The following is a 25,170-nucleotide window of genomic DNA, read 5'->3' as shown; positions in this document are numbered from 1 at the left end:
TCTACTATTAACAGCAGGAGAGGGAGAAAGAAGGTCAGACCGGGAGAGTACAATGCTTCCCAGGAGAAATGAGTTTCAAAACCTTCAGTGCTTTTGGCTTGGGGAGGGCAGTGGGGACCCCCGGTCCAGCTCCAGCTGAAGCCAAGGGGACCTCTGTGCAAGGGCAGTGGGACCTGCCTTGGGTGCTCCCGTCTTCTGGGAAGGGGGGTAATGTTTCATGTCGAGAGCTCCAAAATGCCCATCCCTTGTTGAAATGCAACAGTGGATGTGCCTGTTCATTCCCTCTGCTCTTTCTAGATCGAGCTAATTATTTCCATATGTGTATGCATGTATAACGAGGGCGGGGGCCATGCATGCTTGCCCCATGGCCTCTTGAGGAGGGTAAAGTCCCATCACGTGGGTGGAACTGCTTCATTTTTGGTATCTGCTTCTGCAAGGGACCATGTGTGTGGTGTTGCCCTCCTGACCTCCCTCAGCATTTCCCTGAGACGCAGACCATTCTGCGGAGCCAAAGCAGCTCCCTGTGGCCCTTCATGCTTTGCAAAAATGTTGTTAGTAGCTTTTCTTTTTTTTTTTTTTTTGGTACCAGCTCTGTCGCCTGCTGGCCATTTATTAACGATGATAGGCTGCCTTTACCCGTCACCTTCCCCTGAGACCCTGAACACGTTTTAGCAGTGTCAAGTGCCGCAGCAGGTTGTGGCTGCCCTCGGTTATTGACTGGCTGTAAGAGCCAGGAGGCTTTATCAGGAGGGTTTGCTGAAGCTGGTGATCTCGGGTCCGTGACAGAGGGATTTGTAATTTCAAGTTCCCTTGCTGCACCTGCTTCCTTAGGGAAGGGGGAAAAAAATTGTATGTCTTTTTTTTGTTATTATTATTGGAAACAACAAGAGGGGAAAGGCAGAGCTGTGGCAGAGTGGGTTCCCTGCCTGGGTTGGTGGCAGAGCCCAGGCTGAGGTCCTGATCACCCCCATCACAAACCAACACTTGCGCTATGTGTTCTCCATCTTTTTTTATTATTTTTGGTTGTTTTATCATCGCTGTTTCTGCTCTCCCAAATTATGCATTTTTTTCTGCAGCGGACACGGTTACTCAAAGCCTGTTAAGGTGGTCACACTGAGTCAGAGGGAAAAAAAATCTGCTCTGTGCCGGCGGCGGGTGGCAGACATCTGGGAAGAGCGGTGGGACAGGGTATGCTCGGGGACATCCTTTCCTGCCATGTCCCCCGCCCCACACACATATCCTCAGGTCTCCTGTGTTTGTCTGTTTTCAGAAACTGTTGATTTTGATCTCTGCTGTACAGTAAAAGGCAATTTAACCCCTGAGCCTGGCGTTCTCTGGTAGGCTGAGGGCTACCTGCCTGGAGTGTACATTCTTTAATCCACCACCCACCCATCCCTGGGGGAACCTGGCTTAAGCAACCAGAGAACTGAGACCTTGCAAGGGTTGTGCTTGACTACACGTCCAACAAAATGTGCAGGGTTGTTTAAAAATCCCCTCTGCTTTTGCTAACATTGCTGCAGTGGAGCTTGAGGGTCCCAGCCCAGTGAAGCCCCCGGGGGACACAATCCCAAGCACTGGTATAAATTACAACCTCACTCTTCAAACTGTCCCCCCACGGTTCGCATCCCATCCCACTAGCTGCAGCATCTCCAACGAAATTCTGCTCCACCTGGGGAGAGGGATGAAAAATGTCTTTTTTCATTAAGAGACCTCTTTTACTCAGAGACAGATGAAACCAAAACACTTTGAATTCACTTAAACTGAAGGACCTCGAACCAGCCAGAATCTTAGTGAAGTGGGTACTTCACCAATACTCCACTTTATTCATCAATACCCTTTAAAAAAATACATCTTTTTAATCTAGGTACCTTGGGACTGAAAATCCACTTTTTGGTCAAAATTAGTCATCTTAGTCTGCTTGATGAAAAGCTGCAGCCTCACTCTTGCGGCAGGACTCTTTATGAGCCAGAAGACCTAGGCTCGAGCAGAGAAGCGGGCAAGGAGATATACTGCAGGGAAAACTTGTCAAGAGCCGCTCTGCAGGGTAAAGGGCATTTCTCAGCCGCCTCTCCTCCCACTCCTGCGACGTGCTGGAGATGAATCATCTCCTCGGTTTGGTCTCAGGCAGAGCTGGGGCATCGTGAAGGTCTTCTACACTGAAAGTTTCCTTGGTCCAGAGAAGTGCAGAAAGGTCAGGAAGCAATGGGGAGCAGATAACTGGGGAGGCTGTGTTGGTCGATGCCAAAGAAATGCCAAAAAAAATAAGCAAGTCTTAACAGATCGATGCAGCAATCATGCTGTAGGCTGTGACTTCTCCAGGCTGGGGGGCAGCAAGCAAAGCTGGCATCGGTCAAAACAGGAATAGACCTCTACCTAGACACCAGTGTTGTGCAAAACCTTGCTCAAGGTTGAGCTTGACATGTACAACCTGTACCACTTGACCATCGATCCAGCTGGAGATGCTGGTCTTGGGACCAATCCTGTTCTGTCTCCATCTTCACCTGGTGCTGACCTTCACAGCCTGCAGCACTTTGTCAAAGCTGGTCCAGCTCACAGAGCTGTGACAGCTCTCCTAGGGCAGAAAGGAATGGCGCAAGTTTGAGGTTATTCACAAGGAGCCAAACACTTCTTGTTCAAGGTGGGCTTTGCCAAAAGCAATTCAGATTACACCTGATGCTTTGGGCTTCCAGCCCATGTCTCTAATGTTACTTCCAAGGAAAACTGGACACTGTGAAGTTTGTACTGGGGGAAAATATCAGTTCATCTTCATCCCCTGCACCACAGCCTGCACTCCCAGGAGGAGCTGTCCCTGCGGTGACCTGGCTTTGGCTTCCTGCTGATTTCCAGCTGTAAGGTGTCATGGGTCCACCGTGCCTGCCCAGGGGATGGGCTGCGACTGTGGCTGCATGTCTGCTACTTGGCTCAAGCCATCTGCAATGAAATCGATCATAAAACAGAGCATGGAAGTGGGGCACAAGGTATGATGAGAGCTGGCATTTCTGCCATGAGGCTCACCGTGGGCTAGAAAACAAAAATAGAGTTTGATTCACTCACTGCCAGCTAACCTAGGTCTGTTTTTCCCTCTGAGCTCTAGGGAGATTGTCATGTCCCATCTTCGCTCCCTCTCCCCCCCCCCCAGCCCTGAGTTGCCAGTATTTATTTTTCTTCTCAGGTCTATTCCATAACATGAACAGCATGATGGAAACATGGCAGTTTCAGTCCAAAAAGCAACATCAGCAGCCCTGGAGAAGGAGAAGTGTGCTGAGAGCAGGAATTCTGTTTATGAAGGGTTTCAAGGTTTCAGGCTCCATCCTGAATTGGAACAAACCCCGTAATTTTGCAGTTCTCGAAGAGAAAATTCTCTTCCTCCCACCTCCTTCACCACCGCCAAAATCTCTTTGTGTTGCTCAAAACATTTCATTTGCATTTCTGATGTCTTCATTATTCTGTACTTGGACATGAAACTTTAAAACCTTTGAAATGAAAAGGTTCCCTGAAACTATCATGTTATTGCCATTCTGCAAAATGGTGAAGTAGGAAGGTTTTGGCAGTGAATAACCCTCGCCTTCTCCCTTGGTGAATTCTTCTTCCTTGTCACTGACTACATCAGCCTAATCCAGGGAGGCATTTTGTGCCTGCAAACAGCGTATTCTACCCAGATATACCCCCTTGGAGCCCTCTTGGACTCGTCTCCAAAGCACTCTTCACCCACTCAGCCCCCTGTGCTGGTGCTGCTTCTTGTATCCCATGGGACAGCCATTCTTGTACTTGGTCCCAGCAGCCAAACCCACGGCCCATGTATGAACCTGTGCTCTCCCCACAGACCTGAACCATGTTTGGTCTCCAAACAAGGTGCTGAAGCTGGAACCCTCCAGGTGGTCTTTGGGCACAGCTGGGAAGGGACGTGCGTGCTGGCTGCAGGTTGCATCTGACGCTGGCTGAATCTTGAACAATGACGATGGGACTTTGGGATCGCGTGGATCTGTTCCCAGGTCTTTATCTGTCAATGCCTACTCAATGGCATTTACCAGCCCTGTATTTCATAGCCACTCTGTGCAGCTTGCCTAGCTCGTTAGTCCATAATCCCAGCACTGGGCACAACTCAGAGACGCTCTGACCTTCTGAAGGCACAAGATTTTCTTCAAGCCATGCCGCACGCTTGTCGGCAAGGCTTTTGTCTTCCTCCTCTGGTGCTGTTCAAGCTCCCCCTTCTCATGCTCCAGGCATGCTGGCCCTGCTGCCTGTCTGTGGAGTGCATCCCACCTCTTGGACTTATTCCTTCTGCTTCCAACATTTCTGCTTCCTTCCTGAGCTCTGCTCCATCCTCTGCACCCTGCAGATCCTGGATCCTGCCTGATCCCATCTCCTGCCTCTCCCTCAAACAGGTGCTGTTGTGCCAGACTTTGCTTTAACCCTCGAGAGGAGGAGTCCGCAGCCAGCGTGTTTTCCCACTTTGCAGAGGGTGAGCTGCCCCAGGGGCACAGCAGCAAGGAAGCATTCGGTCCTGGGGCTGCAGTGCCCTCCGGAGCGTTGCTTTCCATGGGACAAAAGAAAGGTGAAGCCAGAGCCATTTAGCCTGGCTTCTAGCACTGGAAGGAGGAGCAGTGCACAGTGCAGCCTTGTACTCCAAGGACACGCCAGAAGAAGGGAAGAAAGTAAGAAGGGATTTCTCTCCCAAAGCTCAGAGCAAGTGAGGTGGGCAGGTGTGAGCTCCCCATGTGGTCCCAAGCTCAAGCACAGTATTCCAGCCAGTGGGACCAGGGCCATCCCCTGCAGCTGCAGCACAGGGTGCGGCTACCGGCACCACGGTGCAAGAGCCATCGCTGGAACATCGGCATCCTTATTGCTTCATCCAAATCAGCCCCTGGGGACTGCAGCCACTAGTGGTATCTCTCATGTATGCCTGGGAAATCGGAGAAATTCTTCTGCTGAGCAAATTCAAAGGAGCAAAGTGACAAACTTTCTTTTTGCTCTTTTTTTTTTCCTTTTTTTTTTCTTCTTTCTTTCTTTTTGGAAAAGCTTTGGAAAATTTTCTCAAAGGGCTGTCTCAGCAACTTCCCTTCTGCTTCATCACTCTGAGCACTGCAACATCATCAAATTAGTCAAAAGAAAACAGTGGTGCCTCTCATTTCTCCAAACAGCCAGATGCTCTTTCCGAGGTGAGGCAGCATCCAAGGAGCTGCCTTTGCACCAGTGGGGGAGGGCAGGATTCCTCTGTCTTTTTTTAAGTAACAAATTTTGCTTTCAGAACAAAAGATGGCCTCAGATGGGTTCCCTTCCCCAAAACCTGTTCTGGATCCAAAAGACCTTGCTAATAGTATTTAATAGATCTGGCAGCAGGTCAAGGTCGGAGAGGGATCTCTGGATCCTGGATCTGGCCTTTGGGAGAGTTCAACCAAACAAGGGCCTCCAAGGACAGAACTTCAGCATTGCTTCCAGTGCCTCAAAGACATTAAAGTGGTGATTTTAAAAAAAACTGTTCAATACCCCCAGGTGCCCAGGCTGGGTCTGGCAGTGATTTGGGAGGATTTCTCCAAAGGCTGCTGGGAGCTGAGGGCAAGATCCCCATCCCCTGCGTAGCTGCAGATGGGGCTGCTCCTACGGCAGCTCCCTGGAGATGTCCAACCTGGCTGCCTCAAAACACCCCTCAGGGGAACTGCGCCCTCCCCATGGCCCACTGGGAGCCTGCGAGGGCAGCACTTTGGGCTCTCCTGTTGAAAAAGGGCTTTTGGAACCATTATCTGGAGGCTGAGCTTAGGCACGGTGGTTTGGCCATCTGCCAGTCTCCTAGAGTGCGAGGGGGATCCTCGTATGAACACTGCAGGTCACCCCGTGTTTCTGCTGGGGGCTGCGGAAGCCAAGTCAAGGAGGAAAAGAACTTTTCCAGAAGGACCCTGTTCCTGCCTGAGCTCACAAACAAGGCAGTTACAAGAAATGGGCAGGAAATATTTGTAAAATGGAGCAATTGATTTTTTTCAATTTTCTCCCCAATCTGTGCTAGGACTGGGGTGAAGCTGTGGCTTCTCTGAATAGGCTTTTCTCTCCCTGTCTCTCTCCAAAAGACAGAGCCGGATACTTCTGGGCGGCCTCATCCAGAAGAGGTCTGTGCTAGCTCAGCACTGGGGCACGCACCCGCAGCCCTGTGAGCCGCAGACCTCCTCGCCCGACACTAAGCAAGCCGCAGCACAACACCAGCGCAGAGATGAGAGAGACAACAGCGAGTTTAGTCTAATAGCTTTGTTGCAGCTACGCTTGACTGTGCTTTTATAGCAGAGACTAAGGGTGAAGGCAGCACCTCTCTGCCCTGTTCACGCAGCCCTAAGTCCATTAGGAACAACAACACACAACTCGTTTCTGCCCCAGTTGCAAATATGCAACGGGGTGTGGAGCATTTGCTCCTGAGCATCCAACCCTTAATGCCCACCTGGACTTCCCTGTTCCTCAGGATGGTGCATCTCATCAGGTGATGCTTGAAGCCAGTGAATGGGAGCAGGGCCCTGCTCCAGCAATACTTGTAATACACAAAGTAGCCAACTACAGCGATGACTTAATTCAAGCATCTGGTCTTTTTCCGTGCCATTGGCACAGGTGCCAGCATTTATGGCTTTGCTGGTGTGCAGACAATGAGATTACACGTGCAGCCACCCAGCCGAGACCTTCGGCTGCTGCCGCCGATGGATCAATTCCTCTCTGAGGTTTCTTTGTGCCGGCAGATGCCTTTTTAGATGGACTTGCAAACACCTTCCTGGAAACAGCAGGTTGTGCCAGGTGCCTGCAGGCATACGCTCAGTGTCATTTTGGAGGTGCCTGTGGAGTATCTGGCATGCCGGGGTCTGTCTGCCTGAGCCTCTCCTGTCTGCACAGAGGCAAAGTCTGTGCCCCTGGAGAGGCACTGTGGTTCCTCAGGATGCAGGCTCCCTCTTTAAGTCCCAAGCACCAGTAAAGCCAAGGGATTTCTTCCATTGCCTTATGGAAATTAGTGTTCTCTGGGAGGTTTAATAGCTGGTCTTGACTTATAGGGAAGAGCCAGATTTACTGAATTTTCATCCTGCTAATCCTCTGTCTCATTGCTGGGAATTCTCTAGATGGAGGTAGGCTGGATGTGTCAAGAGTCCCTAAGCTCCCCCTTTGGGTGGGCTGGTAGAGGACAGAGTGGGTGCTGTATGGTTCATGGTTGTCCCCAGCCTTGGGGCCAGTGTGGCTGCCGAGTGCTGCCAGCAGTGCTGCCACCCCATAGGGAGTGCTGGGACCTGTTGTCTTTGGCTGTGGCTGTGCAGTGTGGCGGGTGGGGTTTCTTGTGTTTTATCTGATTGAAACCCTTTCATGTACTGGGAGGAGCCAAGTCACAAAAGAACAGTTTTCTTTTCCTGGGAAGGTGGTGGTGGTGGGGGGGTATAGAAAACCCAGTAAAAACTGCCCCTATAGCACCTGTACCTCCTCACTTGCACCAAGCTGGCCATTTTCACCCTAAGGCAGCCAACATTTGGAAGGTGTCCAGGAGCCTAGTGTAATAGTTTGGCAGCTGAACATTGTTCTGTAAAGGCAGAAAAATTAAAGAAAACAGAGCACAGGGAGCACATCGTGAAATATTTTCCTTAAGCCGTACCTAAGATACGAGCTGAGGGGCAAGGAGGATTGTGAAATGGAATTTACTTGTACATACGTGTCTTCCCATGACTGTGTCAAGAGCATCGTGTTGGTGTGAATTCTGTCCTGAGTGTAAATGCCCTACTTTGGTCGGTGCCCAGAGCCCGCCGTCACTAATGGGAAGTCTCATTATTGACTTTAGCGGGCATCTGGAAGACTTTTAAGAACTGACAGCAGGAGCAAAACAATTGCCAGAGCGCATTACCTCGATGGTCTGTTGAGCAAGGGTGAAGGCGGCGTGGCTGCAAGCCATGGGGCTGTGTCCCTGCTGGCCCATGGCCCTGTGCAGCCCAGCCCATGGAGGTCCTTCCCACGTGTGGTCTCACCAGGTTGGTCGGTGCCTTCGGTGCAGATGCCCCAGCCTGCCTTCTCTGAATGTCATCTTTCTAAACCCCATTTGTTTTTCTCCTTCGTGAGGGCTCATATGGCAGTGGTTTTCCATCACCTGCTTGGATGGCATTTAACAGCCTCACCGCCACCCCCTGGTATGGTCCCCAGGCAGACTGCGCGCACTGTGAGTGACACCAGTGTCGCTGTGCAGGCCAGGGCAGCCAGTGCTGGGGACCTTCTCAGTCCCCCAGCCTTGCCAGCACACCCAGCTCTGTGGAGGCAATCCATCAGTTTGCTTGAGTAAAATCACTTGTGCTTGCCGGCATTTGCAGCATCAGTAAAGGTCAGGAAGAGGAGAGCGAGCTGTCTCTCCCTCCTGGGAGCCACCTATTTTTTCTTGGTTTTTTTTCCTCTCCTCCACTCATAAACACCAAGCTGCTCTGCAAATCCAGCTGGCTTTGCTAGGAGGTTTTGCTATGAGGTTTTGCAGCTGGAATTGCGTGCGGCTTTCCTTTCCCCAGCTATGTGCTTGCTCTCGCAGGGCTCCAGCATGGCTTTGGGATGCAGAGGGTCTGGCGTGTAACCCCGCTAGAGCTGGTGTCAGGACAGAGGTTTCCTGTTGTTTTGCAGGCATTGCGCGGGAAAATTTATGTTGTGTTTGGGTTGCCCTCGCTGTGGTGACTCATTGCCTTGGCCCAGGCAGAGCATTTCCTCCCCTTCCGCAAGGTGATGTGTGAGTTTTTGCTCCTGTAGGAAGCAGCTAGAACAGGTCCTGGAGTCATCACTCCAGGACCTGGCCCTGTGGTCCCAGCACCCAGCTGCCCTCCAGCCTGCTGACCCAAATGATTTTTAACTCTTCAGTTTCAGGGAAGGGGAAAACAAGCCACAGAAAGCCTTACCAGCTCGGATGGAGAACGATCGTGTCTTTGGTGACCTGTGGGAGAAGAGCAATGTGCCTGTGGTCCTGAACAACCCCTACTCTGAAGCAGAGCAGGTAAAAGCCCATAGCTCATGCTGTTTTAGGTGGGAAGGGTGTCTGGGGGTGCATGACCTGTCCTGGTGAGCTCTCGCACCACAGAGAACCTACAAGGGCTACCTGCACTACCCTGAAGACCTTTGATCCCAAGAGATAGTGTTGATGTGGTGTAGAGCCCATTTGGTCCAGAAGACACATTCTCCATAGCTGGGGCGGCATATAGGTCACTGGAGAACGATGCTTTTCATCCAAGGGGAGGGACAGAGTGGGATGGAGCACAGCCAGGGACCAGGACTCTGAAATCTCCCTTGGGACTGTCAATCCTTTTCATGGCAAAAAGCCGAGTTGCATCATTAAAGTCATTTTGATTCACATGACAGTAATTCAATAGAGCACTTCAGATAATATGTTGTATGGTGCCTTTTCATCTCTTCACACTGCATGGGCATAAATTCTCAGGCTTCCTCACCAAAAGTGGCTTAACTCCACGTTTGTAGCAAAGCCAGAGACGTAAGGCAGACCCTGCCAGGGCAGAAAGATCACCTCTGGGAAAACATGACGTGCGTGACCACTGCCAAGCCTGTTCGGGCAAACATATCTCCCTGATGGGATTAACCGGCAACATGGCAGGACATGGGGGACTATTTGGTCTCCTTGCTTCACTGTATTTCTCAGAGTGACATAGTAAGGACTGTTTTCCAAGGGAAGGGAAAGAAGTGCTTTTGTGGTCCTATGAAGACTTCTGAGAAAATCAGTATTTCCTCAGCTCAGGAATGTCTTCAGCAGTTACATCTGGCTGATGCCTCTTCCCAGCTCCAACGAGCCGCAATGCAATGCTCCTCGCTGATGTGCCACCTGCAGACCGCCACAGAGTGGGTGCCACTCGTGGTGTGGTTGACACCCAGATATTGAGCCTGGCCTTGTTACACAGCAGTGTTCAGTGGCACATCCCAGGCCATGGCTCTTCCGGGGGTGTTTTCCCATTTCACAGGCATTTTACAAGCTGGGGGTGAGGCCACATGAGGTGACAGGGTCCCTTCACGCCCATGGAGGTGACATGATCCCTTCATGTCCATGGAGGTGACATAGTCATGGCTGTGGTGGTTTAACTCTGCCCCTCATTCCCCTTGTGCCAGGAGCACCCTGCTTTCCCTGGGGACTCCTGAGCAGAACGATGTTCACGTATGCTTTTGCAGCACACGCAGTGTCGGAGACTCATGAGACATGCGAGACCCACCGGGCAGGTGTTGATGCACCTGTGGGGTGGCTGAGATACCCCTGATCATGCCAGACTTGCTGCACAGTTTTAACCAACCTGGCTGGGTTTTTAGATGCGAGTGGAAGTGATTTCCATGTTCCCCACACCTGGCTGCAGCTCAGGACTGCAGCCACAGCCCCTAGCAGCATAGACAGCCTTACGGTGGGTATTGTCCTCCATCAGCACACGCAAATGGGTGCATCCAAGAGCTGCAACACGCTGTGTTCAGCCACTGGAGAGCTGTCCCTGGGCAGCCCCATGTCCTGCTGCACAGTCAATGCACTGTGGCAGGTATCACAAGCCCATCTCACCCAAGGACAGATCACTGCTCTGGTGCCTTTGCCTTAGCTCTGGAAAGACATTGTCTTTCTGCGTCCTTTGCTAAGCTCCTTGCATGTACATGTCTGGTACTATAAGTACTTCATAACCTTCTGTGTTCAGAGCTTAATTTCTCTCAGTGTTACGACTGCCAAAACCCTCAGTCTTAATCTGCTATTAAACTCTTTAATATTTTTTTTTCACTAGATGTGCAGCTTTCTTTTTATCCTTCTTATGCCCAAATCGCTATGCCTGCTTTTCTGGAGGCAGTCTGGTTTTCCCCCATGTTCCTTGCAGCCGTTCCGCCGGGCTGCATGCAATCAAGGCAACTGAACTTCTTGCAAGCGGCAATAAATACTGTTAACACGGGGGCAAGTCAAGCCAAGAGTGAGCTCTTTATACACGTCCTTTAAAGCAGAGTTTGGTGAATTCACTTGGCCAAGTGTGGAATGCTCACTGAGGCTCGTAATAAGGTGCTGAAAGACCCGTTGGGCATCGATCCCTATGCCTTTTTTTTTTTTGCCAAGTCACACAGTGTGTTTCACTTGTTTCCCAGGAGCCCAATCCCTCTGGCCCTAAACATCACCAATGGAAAGATGCTGTGACAGCACCAGCCCAGGTCTCGCGTGAGTCATGTTTCAGTCCATATAGATTGATTTGTTAGCTCCAGGGTAACCAAGGAGGTGTGTGCCCGTGTAGCTAGCAGAGGAAGGGAGTCATATCAGCTCTGCACTTGTAAAGATGATTTACAGCTTTATAAAATCGAAAAGCACACTTTCAGCTAGCAAGGTTAATGCAGTCCAGAAAGAAATGTCAGCATGCCTATATATCTATGACCTGGGCTAACACTGCAGACCTTGTCCTCCCACAGCCGACGCATTTTGGCAGGGCAATACATGCCGTTGTCACAGGCAGGGACTCCCAAAGTCCAGCTGGGACACATGACGAAGGCTGAGGAACTGTAAAACTCGGGTCTGCACAAAGGGAGATGGTTCCTGCTGTTCTGGCCCTAGGAAGTGCTCGGGGCTGGCTGCATTTCTGCCCTGCATCTGTGAGAGCCGCAGACAGCTCGCAAGCTGCACACTGACGATAAGTGCCAACACGCTCCCTTGTAAAAGATGTTTGCATAATGCTTGTGTGCCCGACTGGTACGTTAGTCTCTTCGTTTGTCCCACTCTTGAGTCACTGATATCACAGCTGCCTAATTAAAACATGAAAGGATCTCACACAACCTCCCTGACAGAATCAGGGGTAATATTTGGCTTCAGCTTTGCTATGCAGGGAAGGCATACACACACACATGGAGTTCTTTCTCAGTCTCTTCTGGGTGTCGCTTTCTCCACAGCTGCTCTGTGATGCGGTTGCCAGACCTGGCACCTCTGCTTCTTGAGGATGGTGTCACCTCGGCTGCTCCAGACCGGCTGGCATCCCAGGGATTCGGCATGCCTCTGCACCATGGCCCTCTTTCAGCAAAGATTCAAACGTTGCCAGTTCCTGCAGGGAAAAGACAAAAAGGAAAGGGAGCAGCTTTGAGAGAAGTTTAAGGTAGAACATCTGTAGGCAGATGTTAAGCAGCCAATGTCCACTAGCTTGGACCACGAGCTTGCTCACTCTCAGGATGGGGCCATTGCAACATCTGGATTCATAACCCGCTTTTGGGCCATACCTGCTCCAGCAAGATGTTATTTAGCAGTATGTCTCCTAAGCTGCACCAGAGCCCCATCAGCAAATCAAAACTAACTCAGAATCGAAAAGCAGTGCTGGATACAACCACCACTTTGTGCTTGGTACTTCTAGCTCTGTCTGGCAGGTGGAGGTACAGGTTTTGGGTTTGTTTGCATTTTTGAGCAGCGGTTCTCAGCTAAAATTTACCAATCTCTCAGAGCTGCTCTGAGCAGTCACACTCAGAAGGAAGGTGGCAGATTATCTCCTTTGGTCCTAAGGGTACCCTAGGTGGGTTCAGAGAGCACAGGATGCAGTTAGTGGCTCAGAAATGGTTTGATTCTCTTGAAAGAGTAAAACAAGCAGAAAAAAACCACCAGGAACTGTTATAATTCAGCTCAGATTCCCCAAAACTGAAAAAAAAATGAACTTAAAAATAGTGCTTTTCCATGACTAGATTTAGGAGATTCTTTCTATTTACCACTGGTTTACTACTCGTTCTGTATTTAGTCTTATATTTGTTTTCTGCAGCATGGGAAGGGAAGCATGGGAAGGAATCCACTGTGTGGTCACCAGGCTTCAGGAGCTAGGACTTCAAAAGGCTCCTTGGGAAGATCATGAGATGTGTGACGTGAGGGATGTCAGAAACCCATGACAGCATAGCCTGAGGGTGTGCAGAGAGCAGCTTTCTGAAACTGAGGACCAAAGAGGGTCCTACTGAGGGATCAGGTTGTAAAGCTCTCCCTTCCCCTACATCCTCTGCCTCTTGCTCCTAGCATGTGTTTTCAGTGTATGATACTACACTGTGAGCGTTAGGCTGCTTGACAGCCAAATCCCTGTTTTCCAGGGAAAAAAAATGTGGAACATATGGTAAAAACTAGGGCTGGGCAAAAAAATATGTCCAACATTGCCACCGGGGCAGTGCAGTGGTGTCTGCTCAGCCTGGGCATCAGTCTCACCATCAGTCAGGCATCAGTCTCTCCCTGCCTCAGAAAAGCAGAGCGATCCTCTGGCAAAGTAAGAATGAGTTAGATCTGGACCCTCTTTTTGCTTTTGTCAGCCTTGTGACCCCTGTTGCTTTCCCTCCTGGGTTTGCTCATCAGCAAAAGTGCTTGTTCTGAAACAAGAGCTTCTTCCACTATGTGCTGCCTCTTCTTCAGCTGGTCCTTCAGGCTGTAACACTAGTCCATGAGCTGCAGCTGTGACATGAGCCCAGAACTGTCAAAATGGGGAGTGAAACTCTGCACAGCTCTGCTGAAGGCTTTTTTTTAAACCTTGCAGATGGATTAGAAAGGGGCACAAGTTACAAGACTCACGTAGGAAGGCTACATCAAAACACGGTCCATGCTCTGGTGTGGGATCAGGTCTCTCCTTGGAACCTGCGTCAACACCATTGTGGTTGCAGTGACTGAATCACTCCTGTTATAAGATCTGATTCCTGGAAAAAACATCTCCGCTTTCCAGGGCCACTGCAGATCTCACTGTCCCATGATACGCTGGTAGACACTGATTGCTCTTTAAGTGCTTGGGGTGAATAAGGGTGACAGCAGAAATACTAGATATTATCTGTGAAAACATGTGCAAAGACAAGCATTCTCAGCCAGCTCTTCTTGTTACAAGCTCTCTGCTGGCTGAGGCTCCTGCTTATGTTGGCCTGTACCTCGAGATGTACAACATGAGCACACCCTGACGCAGAGTATCAGGGAGGGCTGGAGATTCAGAGCTGAGACTGAACTAATCCAACTATGCATAATTCAGCAGCCTTCACACTTGCATAATTTATCCATTCTTATTCCTACGATCTTCCAGCATTGATATCACAGGAGATTGTGCGCTTGGATTGCTTGGAGGAACCATTGGCCATTAGCTCTATCTCACAGTGCTCATATTGGTGAGGCAGAGCTTGGCACATGCAAAACTTGAGCAGGTGATGCTCCTTAAAAAGAAACACTTAATACATTTTAGACAGGTAAGTCTTCCACTGGGAAACTTGAACACAACGTTCTCCTAAGTCACTTCTATCTCTGTTTTTAACTCCTCTTCTAGAGGTTTGACTGTCCTGTAAACAGAGACGACTTCTCCACCGCATTGAGAGTTGGTTGCTCCACTGTAGGATTCCAAATGCTGCCAAATATTTGGATCATATACCTTGTCTCCATGTGTTATCACAAGGATTTAAGCACAGGCATCCACTAATACAGGATGCTGCTTCTTGCTGTGACCTTTTTTGTGTATCTTGATGAATACTAACCTTGTGCCTGGTCTTCAATGTTGTCCAGCCACCGCCGCCTGGGCGGCAGTCCCCAACTAAGAACACAGTGAATGGAAGTCCTTCCAAATGCCCCCGATTTGTCAAGATCAAGAACTGGGAGACAGGCTCCGTGCTTCATGACACTCTGCACCTCAAGACCGCAATGGTGAGTAGAGTTCATAGGACTGGCCCAAAGTTAACTGAGCATAACTGAGTGGATCACAGTGTTTCCAAGATGTCTTTACCTGGAAATGCAGAACTGGATGAATTCAGGCCAGTCTTCTTGTTGCTGGTGGTTTCTGAATTTCAAACCTCTGGTGCAATAAGCTGGGTGAGAGGGAAGTCCATCTGGGATAAATAAGGAAAAGCACTTGACTTCATGCCAAGCTGAGGCAGGAATCTAGTGAGCCCAGATTGTCCATGTCAGGTGGGACAAGAGATGGCTGCATATGCTTACTCTTACACATTACTAATAGGTGTGAAAACAAATGAGCTGGAAGTGTCCCTGTCTGTCAAAGATGCTACCAATCTTCGTGTAGCTAATCACTGGCCTTCCCCAGCCCAGCTCACAGTAACTGAAAGTGCTGCAGTAACCCAAGACACACTTGTCTCCTTCTGTCCCTTCAGGCCACTGCATGCACGGAGCAGATCTGCATGGGCTCAGTAATGACTCCTAGCCAGCATGTCCGCAAGTCAGAAGATACCAGGACAAAAGAGGAGGTGCTCCTCTTGGCTAAGGACTTCATTGACCAGTACTACTCCTCCATAAAGAGGTAAGTATTGACTGGAGAAGGTTGCAGCCCAAGGCTGCTACTTATGCTGAGATGTCACACATGATTTGATCTTTCACATTTGCAAGCAAAAGCAGGGTGAGTGTTGTGGTTTAACCCCAGCTGGTAACTAAGTACCAGCAGCCACTTGCTCACAGTGAGACTGTGGTGCTCCATGTGCAGCTGGAGTTTCATTCATAGCATTTGTTGTGTGCCTCTATGCAAATTACTGACCTTTCCCATTTGCACTTGGTCATCTGTTACCCTGAAAGCACAAGTGTGTGTGAATATGCGCCCACATGTGCTTAAGAAAGAAAGAACTCATGCCCAGGTGGAGAGCAGCAGAATTCCCCGCCCTCCACCCAAGCTGGCAACTGCCATATTCTCTGCTCCTCACCCATGCAGATCTGGCTCTAAGGCGCACATGGAAAGGCTGGAGGAAGTGACCAAGGAGATTGAAGCCACTGATACCTACCAGCTGCGGGACACTGAGCTGATCTATGGAGCCAAGCATGCCTGGAGAAATGCAGCCCGCTGTGTGGGCAGGATTCAGTGGTCCAAGCTGCAGGTAAGCACCAACTCCACTGCAGACAGCTGGCACATTGCCTGCCAAAGGATGCACTGGAGTTTTGGAAAGGCAAATTTTACTCTTCAAATCCCCAGGGAAGCACAGCACAGATACAGTTGCGGGTGTCCAGCACACAGCAGCTCTGCACTCCTTGACAGCGGTGGGGGTGCACAGCAGGGAACTCAGCAGAAGCATCTGTGGGGTAGGTGTAGCTGAGGTGTCTGTCTTTGAAATGGGGCCAACTGGAAGGTGGTGCTTAGAGAACATTTTCCAAAATCAAATACTGCTCCAGTATCTTACATGTTGCTTCCAAAACTATTGCTCTGCCTTGAGAGAGGCAGCAGGACACACTCATCCTTGGTACAGAGATGCTATGGCTGGCTCAGTGCCCTTGTGACTAGCTGGAAGCATAGAATAGGATCTGAATTAGTGATCTCTAGTGGAATCTCTTAGTACAGAGATGATGTCTCCGTCTGTAAGCTGCAGCACAATTCTTGTGGCTGCTTCACACAGGGTACAGGCACTGCCTGGGGCCAGGAGGCTGGGCCTCCTTTTCTCCCAACTCAGCCTTCAGCCCTACTGTTCCACTATTTCTTTTGGCACATCTGAACCGTAAGGGGAGCCATTTCTGCAAGAAATTGTCTTCAAGCCTCCTGCTGACCCTCTTTCCTGGTTGTCCATCCTTTTGTAGATGCCCCATCCCTGGGAAGCATTCAAGGTCGGTTTGGCTGGGGCTCTGACCAACCTGATTGAGTTGAAGATGTTCCTGCCCATTGCAGGAGGGTTGGACTAGGTGACATTTAAAGGTCCCTTCTGACCCAAACTGTTCTATGAGTCTATGATTCCTCATCCTCTTGGTGTCCCTCAGACCTGACAGACCCCTATCCTGTTTCAGCTCTGAGTCTTGATCTACAAGAGACAAAAAGCAGAAGCCACAATTCTTGGTGGATGAGCTAGGAACTGCAGCAGGTTGGGAGCACTGGATTGAGAAGGTTTTTGCCTGAGCAGCAGATGACTCACCTCTCCTAAGCAGAAGGGGCAGCTGTGTGATACCCATGTGTTGTAAAGGCAGAGAATACATAATTACGGAGCTTTAGATACCTAACAAGTCACAGTGGTCTCTAGAGCTTTCCCTGTGCTGTTTCTTCTGCTTTGCTCTGCCCTAAGAGTTGGAGCATCCTATAGCATCGCCACAATTGCTTCTACTGTTCCAGGTGTTTGATGCCCGGGACTGCACCACAGCCCATGGGATGTTCAATTATATCTGCAACCACATCAAATATGCCACCAACAAAGGGAACCTCAGGTGAGCCATCTGGGAGTCACCAGGGTTTATATCTGAAGGCCTCTGGGTGTGTCAACCCAGCTCTGGGCCCTGCTGACGTTACCTCCTTTAGCAGCTGTTGCACAACAGGATGGATGTAGCCAGCACCTGTCCTGGGGAGCATCAGAGGGACCTGGTATCAGGGGAAGGTGTCCTGCAGGTTCAAATATATCTCTTCTTGCTCTCTGTGGGACCTCAAAGGGCAGATTTTCCAATTATTTCTCCTTTGATATATTCTATATCAAATGCAGAGCACAGATTGTTTTTCAGACCTACCTGAAACCCTGTGTTAGCAGCCAGCTTCCACCTGGAGCTGAATTGCTGGGTATTCACCAGCACTGCCTCTTCCTTCCAGATCTGCTATTACCATCTTCCCGCAGCGCACGGACAGCAAGCATGACTTCCGCATCTGGAACGCTCAGCTCATCCGCTACGCTGGCTACAAGCAGCCCGATGGCACGATCCTGGGAGATCCCGCAAATGTGGAGCTGACAGAGGTACCGGCTGAAGCCATCCTTCTGGGGTACCACGGGTGTGGGACTGCTGGGGGCATGCAGAAACTCTGACCACCCCAGGAGTGGGGAGGGTGCTGGGTCCGGCAGGGTTTATCACATCCACTGTGGTGCCATGAAGTGAAGCTGGGTTTGTCTCACCCTCAGATATTTTCCCGGGAATGAAAGCTGTTTCTATCCATGCAGGAGTTGGTCATAGCTGTACCGAAAGACCCTTATCTCATTTCCTTTTGCTGAGAAGGGGTCACTTAGTGGTGCTGAGGGAACTGTTGTGGGAGGACATGTGTGTCCATCGCTGTCCTGAGCCACTGGGAATCAGAAATGGCATTTGCCTCATGCTGCTGCCTGTTGGCGCTGCCCACACAGCACCAGTGCTCTGCTGAGCTCAGCTCTTCCCAAACGCCTCTGCTTTTCTCACCCATTTTCTCCTTCACCATTACAGGCACGAATAGGGTAAGCAGCTTTTTCAGAGCTATGATCCTACCTGAGGATCTAGTTCTAGGCTCATTTTCAGCCCAAACCCCCTTACTTGGCCATGGGTTGGCTGTGACAGGCAACCTCAAGTTGTAGCTCCCTTGGATGGAGGTTATTACTCAACCTGTAAGGGCATCAGAGATGCTGTTAGGAGATCCTGCTCAGTGCCATGCCAGTCTGCCCATAACGCTTGAAAAGCAGGTGACCTGCTGGGACTTCTAATCCCATCGTTGTTTTGCCTGTAGATCTGCATTCAACAAGGGTGGAAGGCACCACATGGGCGCTTCGATATCCTGCCTCTGCTCCTCCAAGCCAATGGCAATGATCCAGAACTCTTTGAAATCCCCCCGGAGCTTGTGCTGGAAGTGCCCATCCGGCATCCCAAGTAAGTCAGAGTAAGCCCTGAAACTGCTCAAGGGGCTCAGCAGGACTGAGCTCTGGTTTCATGCTAAACCACCTCCTGTGCTTGGCCCTTCCTTGCCGTGGCTTGGGTGCTTTACTGAAGACCCTCTTCTAGGTCTTCCCTCCACTCTGATGTAAAGCTGGCAGAGTCTGGAGGTGGAAAGCAAGTTGTGTCCTTGTCTCAGGGCTGGTTTTCCTTTCCTTGAAGTCTACCAGGACTTATGTCACTCTGTAATGCTCCAGATGTATCACTTTCTCCCCATAAACAGCTCCTGAGGGAGATATTCCTTCCGGGAACCATTCTGTTCGCATGTCCTTCAGCCTGTGGCTGGTAGCAATGCAGCCTGCTCCATTCGCCTGCCTGCATCGGGCAGGGGAGGCGTTGCTGGTTGCCTGACCATGTTGTATCCTGGCAGGTTTGAATGGTTTAAGGACTTGGGCCTGAAGTGGTATGGTTTGCCAGCAGTTTCCAACATGCTCCTCGAGATCGGTGGCTTGGAATTTTCCGCCTGCCCCTTCAGTGGCTGGTACATGGGCACAGAGATTGGGGTCCGGGACTATTGTGACAACTCTCGCTACAACATACTGGAGGTAATTCCCCATCCTCAAGGAAGGCAGGTGCTCCTGGGGTGCAGTGGGTGTGTATGAAGTTACTGGGGAGCAGGCAGGACACTGGGAAAGTGTTGCCTTGAGTGGGAGAGTATAGGACACCTAAGTCTCCCTTAGGCGGAGCCACATGGCCAAGGGTGTGATGAGCTGGCAAGTATTTTTGTGTCCTATGGGGCCAGCTGCTACCTAAGACACTGAGTGTGATGCCTATTGAGCTCCACATAGACTTCTCAAAGCACCTTATTGATCAGCAGGCACCTGGTCATGTGCTTGATTGAGGTCAAATGCTAGGATGTGGTGGGGCTGAGAGGATGCTGAGACACCTCGTGACTCCTCAGGGACATGCCTGCCCACAGGGACCCTCCAGCTGGCCCCCCTGGAGTGCTCTACTATGCCTCGGGGACTCCCCACACAGAGGACAGGGTGACTCAGAGACAAAGCCAAGCCATGGGGAAATGCTGGTGCAGGCAACCTGCACCCATCAAGGCTGGTTCCTTTGCCCTTCCAAGGGACACGCTGTGTTACTTGGAGGGGCTGCATCCCTCTCTGGTTGCTTGAAAACCAGAGGGGTGAAAGCAGTGGTGTGTGTGCCCATGCCCGTCTGTGATCGTGCCTGGTGGAAGAAACTAAGAACAGAGTTTTGGGAGCAGCAGGGTGTCTGGCATGGGGAGAGGTGCAGGGATCTGTTCTTCCCAGCACATGGATCACCACCATCTCCTGCTGTGCCACAGACGTACCCATTCCCTCTCTTCCCACAAAGAGCTGCTGCTCTTGATGGCCCTTTTCAGCAGCATTTAGTCATCTTCTGGTGCTTGGGGGTGGAAGGGAGGCCAGCCTGGCCTCGATCCTCTCATGGAGAGGAAAAGGCAGGGCCACGTCTTCTCAGGGGAAGGCAAAATGCCAGCCCCTTGTTACAGGCACACTTCCCTGCCCTTGTGCCAGCCTGGGTCCCTTCTCTGCCTTCCTCTCCCCAGGCAGGTATCTTCAGTCCCTGGTTTTTGGCAATTAAAAGTGTTCACCTTCCACCCTGCTTTGTTACAGCAAGTGGCCAAGAAAATGAATTTGGATATGAGGAAAACATCCTCACTGTGGAAGGACCAGGCCCTGGTGGAGATCAACATTGCTGTGCTGTACAGCTTCCAGGTACCTGAGCAGCAGGACTGTCTTGTTTGGGTCACGCTTGAGGGACACAGGGACTGGATGGGACAAGTATGGAGACATCTGCCCAAGGACAATGGCAGCAGCTGGTATACTCAGCTGAAATTGGGCTGTGCCTTCCTAATTTTGGGCTGTTCCAGGAGCCTGCAGTGAAATTTAATAATCTCTGTGCCCTGGATGTTGCAAAGACAGCACCACCAGCATCTGAGCTGTGCCATTGCAGAGGGAGTGCCCCGAGGGGTCAAGATCCAGCCCTTCTGTCCCATCCATGAGGCAAGAATTGGCTCAGGTTCTCTCCCTGCCTGCACTTAAAGGTTGAGTAGCAAAACTAATCCTTGGTAACGCAACTTCAGAGGGTGGGAGTCCTTCCCAGAGCTGGATCAGAGCTGCTCCTTGAGTTGTGCAAGCCATGAAAGAGTTCCCCAAGGGGTTGAGCAGAGGATGCTCCATGCCATTCATACCACCTTAGTCTTTGCTTGGCCCATGACAAATAACAGGAGGAACAGCCATGCCATAGCACATCTACTCATGAAGGACAAGGGCAGCTTTACAGCCTCCTTGGGAAGACCAGGGTCAGGAGCCACCTTGTGTTGTCTTCAAAGGTTACGGTCCTGTAAGACCATGGGAGTGAGCCAGATTTGGGTCAAACAGCTCCAAATGTAAAATCTTGGCTTTTGCCTTCTGGACTGTATTAACCCACAGCTGTTGACTCTGCTTTCTTGTCCCTCCCACAGAGTGACAAGGTGACCATTGTGGATCACCACTCAGCCACTGAGTCCTTTATCAAACACATGGAGAATGAGTACCGATGCCGCGGAGGCTGTCCTGCTGATTGGGTGTGGATTGTCCCACCAATGTCTGGCAGCATCACCCCAGTTTTCCATCAGGAAATGCTCAACTACCGTCTCACACCTTCCTTTGAGTACCAGGTACTGTCTGCACCCTACCTGCCACCAGTGCTGCGTGTCCAAAGGTGCAGCCGAGAGCAGGGTGAGAGCTGGAGCTCAGAAGATGTAGGAAGGAGAGGGACACCATCTAGTCCCTTCAACAAGCTGTCCCTCGAGGCAGCGAAGTCCATGAACAAGTCTAATTGATGATTCCCCCCCCACACACAAGGCAGTGTAAGAACCCCCCTGGATGTTACACCTTTTCTCAGGGCAATGGCTTTTGGGCCCTCCAGGAGAACATGGGACACCTGAGCCCCCAGCTTTCATGCTTGGATCAAGCAGAGCTCCCCACTTTGGAAGTGCCTAATTTTGCACTTTGATGGGTAGGTGAGGAAATGACCCGGTAGTCACTGTATCCCTCCTTCCTCCAGCCCGCAGGGATCCAACAATTTGATGGGGGTAGGGAGGGGGGGCCCAGCAGGCCAAACAGTGGGCTGAAATGCTGATGCTGGAGTATTTAACACTTCAGACCATGGGAAAAAGGCCCCTAAGCAAACATGCCCTTGTCAGCCAACCGTGCCTGCTCCACTGGTTTTCACACAATGTGACCTTTAGTCAGAGCCCTTAAGGAACAATCACAAACCAGGAGCAGTCTGTTCATTTCTGTAACCAGTCCACAAGGAACCCCAATGGTTCCTGGCCCTGATTACAGACAGCCACCTGCGAGGGCACTGAATTACCTTCTGCATGCTTGTCCCTTGCTTCAGCTGCCTCCCCTTCCCAAAAGGCCTCTTAGGAAAAAACCCCAACACATACACATGGGCTGGGGAGGGGGAAGGATGTGTTTCCGTTGCTTCTCCCCTTCTGGTGTTGCCTTTCTTCTTTTCCCCTGTGGCTTATTAATGCTCATCTCAGAGGTGAGAAGGCATTTGGCCAGATGCTGTTACAAGCCAGCAAGGTTTTATTATATAGCAATTTTTCTGTGCATACTCCTTTGCCCAACTGCCTCAAGAAGCCCACGGGGCTCCAAGGATCAGGGACTATACAGAAGATTGAGAGCTGTGAAGAGGTCAGCTAGTCCTCCCCTTCATGACTAGAGGAATTCAACACTAAGTGCTGTGGATAGAGCTTTTCTCCAAGCTCTGAGCACTGCCCATCAGCTGCTGCTGCTCTTCTTTCTCCTAGCCGGACCCCTGGAACACCCACATCTGGAAAGGGGTCAATGGGACACCTACCAAGAAGAGGGCCATTGGCTTTAAGAAGTTAGCAAAGTAAGTACCAGTGGGGTCTAAAAGGCCCTGTAGCGTTTGGGGCCAGTCCTGGTTTTGGGCAGCTCTGTTTGCTGTGCTGTTTGATAGTGCTACCCTATGGATGTGTGCAAACTGATGGGTTGTGAACCCAGAGGTCAGACCACTGGAGTCTTTACCTGCCAAGAGGGATATATGGAGAACGGGCAGTTCTTTGAACACCTCATTAGACCACTAAAAGGGGTGTGACCAGGTGAATACCAGATGCTGCATGTAGCCTCTTCTCCCAGGCGGATTCGTTCTCCAAAAAGGTGATCTTCAATGCTCAGGAATGGCTTTCTCACTTCTTGGGGGCCTGTTTCTCCTTTCACAGCCTCCTGGGGCAGAGAGATCACCCATCACCGTTCAGCACCATGCTGGTACAAGCAAGATGAAACTCATGTCCATATTTCTTTTTTTCTCACTGACTCTTTAGTTACTTGAGGAGCACTTGTCCCACTGCATATCTAAATCTCCAAACACCTGCTCTGAAAGGAAAGGGGAGATAGGAATGAGGAATCTCCCAACAGGTAGCAGATGGATCAGTGCCGAGCTGAGATTTGCACTTCATGGCCAGTTGACCTCTAGTAATGGGCCATGCAAGTCCCTCTCCCCTGCCAAAGCTCCTAGTCAGCAGGGGTGTAGGAATGAAGTGTAATTTGGACCCTTTTGCTGATCCTGGCCCAAATGCCTCCCCCGTGGGCCATTGGCAGAGAGGTTCTTATAGGAGCTGCTGGCTCTGTGGCAGCAGAGCCATGGGCCAAGACTGGGGAGGGCCGGGTCTGCCCCAGTATTGGTGGCCAGGCTGCCAGGTGGCCTTGTGCTGTTGACAGCACCTCCCCACGCTTCAGTTTCCCTGAGTGCCTACTATCAGTTTGCTCCCACTCTTCAGCTGTCACCTTCTGTAAGCTGTTTTCTATGGCGCATACCTGAACGTGATCAGCAGCTGATGAATGTACTCCTTAGGCTGACACTGGTGCCTGGGTCTGGGCTGCAGCCCGAGGCTGGTGGAGAGCACAGAAAGATTAATTGAGCCATTGCATTAGAAGAAACAATGCTTGTATTTATGTGTGTGCGATTGATAAATGATTTTATAAAAATGTGAGCATGGCAGGTAATTAAAAAAAAAATATCTCCATTGTTCCTGATGTAGGGTAGAGGAATTACTTTTGTAATTTACCGTTAATTCTGCCTGGATCTGAACTGATCAGCTGAACAAGTGGTGGACCGAGCCCAGCAGTCCCGAGCGTTGCACTTGGCACTGGCTGCAGCATGATTTTGATGTCTGCTCAGACAGGCTGTGCTGGTTCTGGCCAGATCAGAGCGTTCAAACCTGCAGTCCCTGCCGGTCCTGCCCCTTCCCTCCCCTGGGGACCAGGGGACATTGCCATCATGGGAAAGCAAAGGGGCAACTTTAATATGAAGAACTAAACAAAGGAGTGGTAGTATAGCAGCAAATATAACGCTCCTGAGGCTGACTTCAACATGGAGGGAAGCTGCCCAGGGGAGGCAGGACATAACAGACTGGTAGGGTTTCCACCTCTTCTTTCCTCCCCTTTTTTCTTTCCCCAGGTGATTTTCCCAACCTAGAACATGTCTTCCCTCCTTCGCAGGGGGAAGCTGGGCTTCTGTTCTCCTGCCAGTGTAACCAGTCCAGCTGCAATCTCCGTTCCCTGTAGCTCATCTGAAGGGGACAAAGGAGTCCTGCTGAACTTGATCACCCAGGGCAGGGTCTGATCACCCTGTCAAAGTGAATCAAGCAGCTCTTATTCTTGCAAAGGCCACAGAGATGCTCTGTGCTCTCTCAGCCCCTCCCGAAACCGCCCCTTCCCTATTGCAACACACCAGACTAAATCCAGACCTGCCTTTCTGGTGACCCCATTTAAAGGCTTGATGGTCCATGTCAAAAAGGTGAAGATACTCTTCACTTAGGAAAAATAATGTTAATGTGATTATGAATGGCCCTAAAATAACAAACTTGCCACACTGGGCTTGGTGCCTTACCATGCAACCCAAAGCTGGCTCATGACAGCCTCCCTTGTCCCCCATCACTGTGCTCCCACTGATGCCAACCCAGCCATCAGCACTAGCAAAGACAAGGAGCCAGTGTTTCTAGCCAGGTTTAGAGAAGCCAGTGACCCCTCAGGGCCCCTCTGACCTGCTCTCAGAGATGAGCTAGTGGGGAAAACGAGAGCAAATGCATCCAGTCATGATTGCAGCCACTGAAGGCAGCCAGCTGGACACAGTCCTGCAAACACTCAAATAAATGTGCAACCTCTCAGCCTCAAGAGGGCTGTTCCTCTGAGTAAAGTTCATAGTTTTGATGGAGTGCAAATCAAAGGAACTACAGCAAGCTTCAACTGACCTTCTCAGTGTCTCAGGGCTTTGTATGTGATATGTGGAGCCCAGGCACTTCTGCTTGCCTATAACACCTTCAGAAAGGCAGCCAGGTAGGATTTAAACACATGAAGAGATGGAGAAACTACTGTTTCTCCTGTAGCTTGGTCTCTGGTTGGTCTCCAGCTTTTCCTTTGAGGTTATGTGGTCACTGCTTTCAGCTCCTGCTGCCCCTGATTATTCTTCTGTTTCTCTGTCCCTGCGGAAAGACCACCTCCTCGCCTGGTTTAATATTTTCCTCCTTATATCCATGCAGGTATTGCAGTTCTGTGTTCAGGCTCCTCCATGCAGCCTTATTCCCTGAGAAGTCAAGAAAAACACGCTTTTCCATAGCTTCCTGG

At 50.6% G+C, this 25,170-nt stretch overlaps 1 protein-coding gene across 2 annotated transcripts in view; it reads left to right on the top strand.

Moving 5' to 3' along the window:
• NOS1 (nitric oxide synthase 1) overlaps positions 1-25,170 on the top strand; it is an 85,729-nt gene that overhangs the window by 38,091 nt on the left and 22,468 nt on the right. For both annotated transcript variants that reach the window (XM_080365645.1, XM_080365644.1), the window contains exons 3-13: positions 8,839-8,971; positions 14,471-14,608; positions 15,070-15,215; positions 15,618-15,780; positions 16,995-17,086; positions 17,460-17,601; positions 18,336-18,475; positions 18,909-19,083; positions 20,143-20,244; positions 20,994-21,188; positions 22,332-22,417. In XM_080365645.1, coding sequence (XP_080221771.1) covers positions 8,839-8,971; positions 14,471-14,608; positions 15,070-15,215; positions 15,618-15,780; positions 16,995-17,086; positions 17,460-17,601; positions 18,336-18,475; positions 18,909-19,083; positions 20,143-20,244; positions 20,994-21,188; positions 22,332-22,417 — 1,512 coding nt within the window. The remainder of the gene's footprint in view (positions 1-8,838; positions 8,972-14,470; positions 14,609-15,069; positions 15,216-15,617; positions 15,781-16,994; positions 17,087-17,459; positions 17,602-18,335; positions 18,476-18,908; positions 19,084-20,142; positions 20,245-20,993; positions 21,189-22,331; positions 22,418-25,170) is intronic.

The sequence above is a fragment of the Falco punctatus genome, assembly GCF_963210335.1.
Source record: "Falco punctatus genome assembly, chromosome: 1".
NCBI lineage: Eukaryota > Metazoa > Chordata > Aves > Falconiformes > Falconidae > Falco > Falco punctatus.
This window is presented reverse-complemented; position numbering and strand designations above follow the sequence as displayed.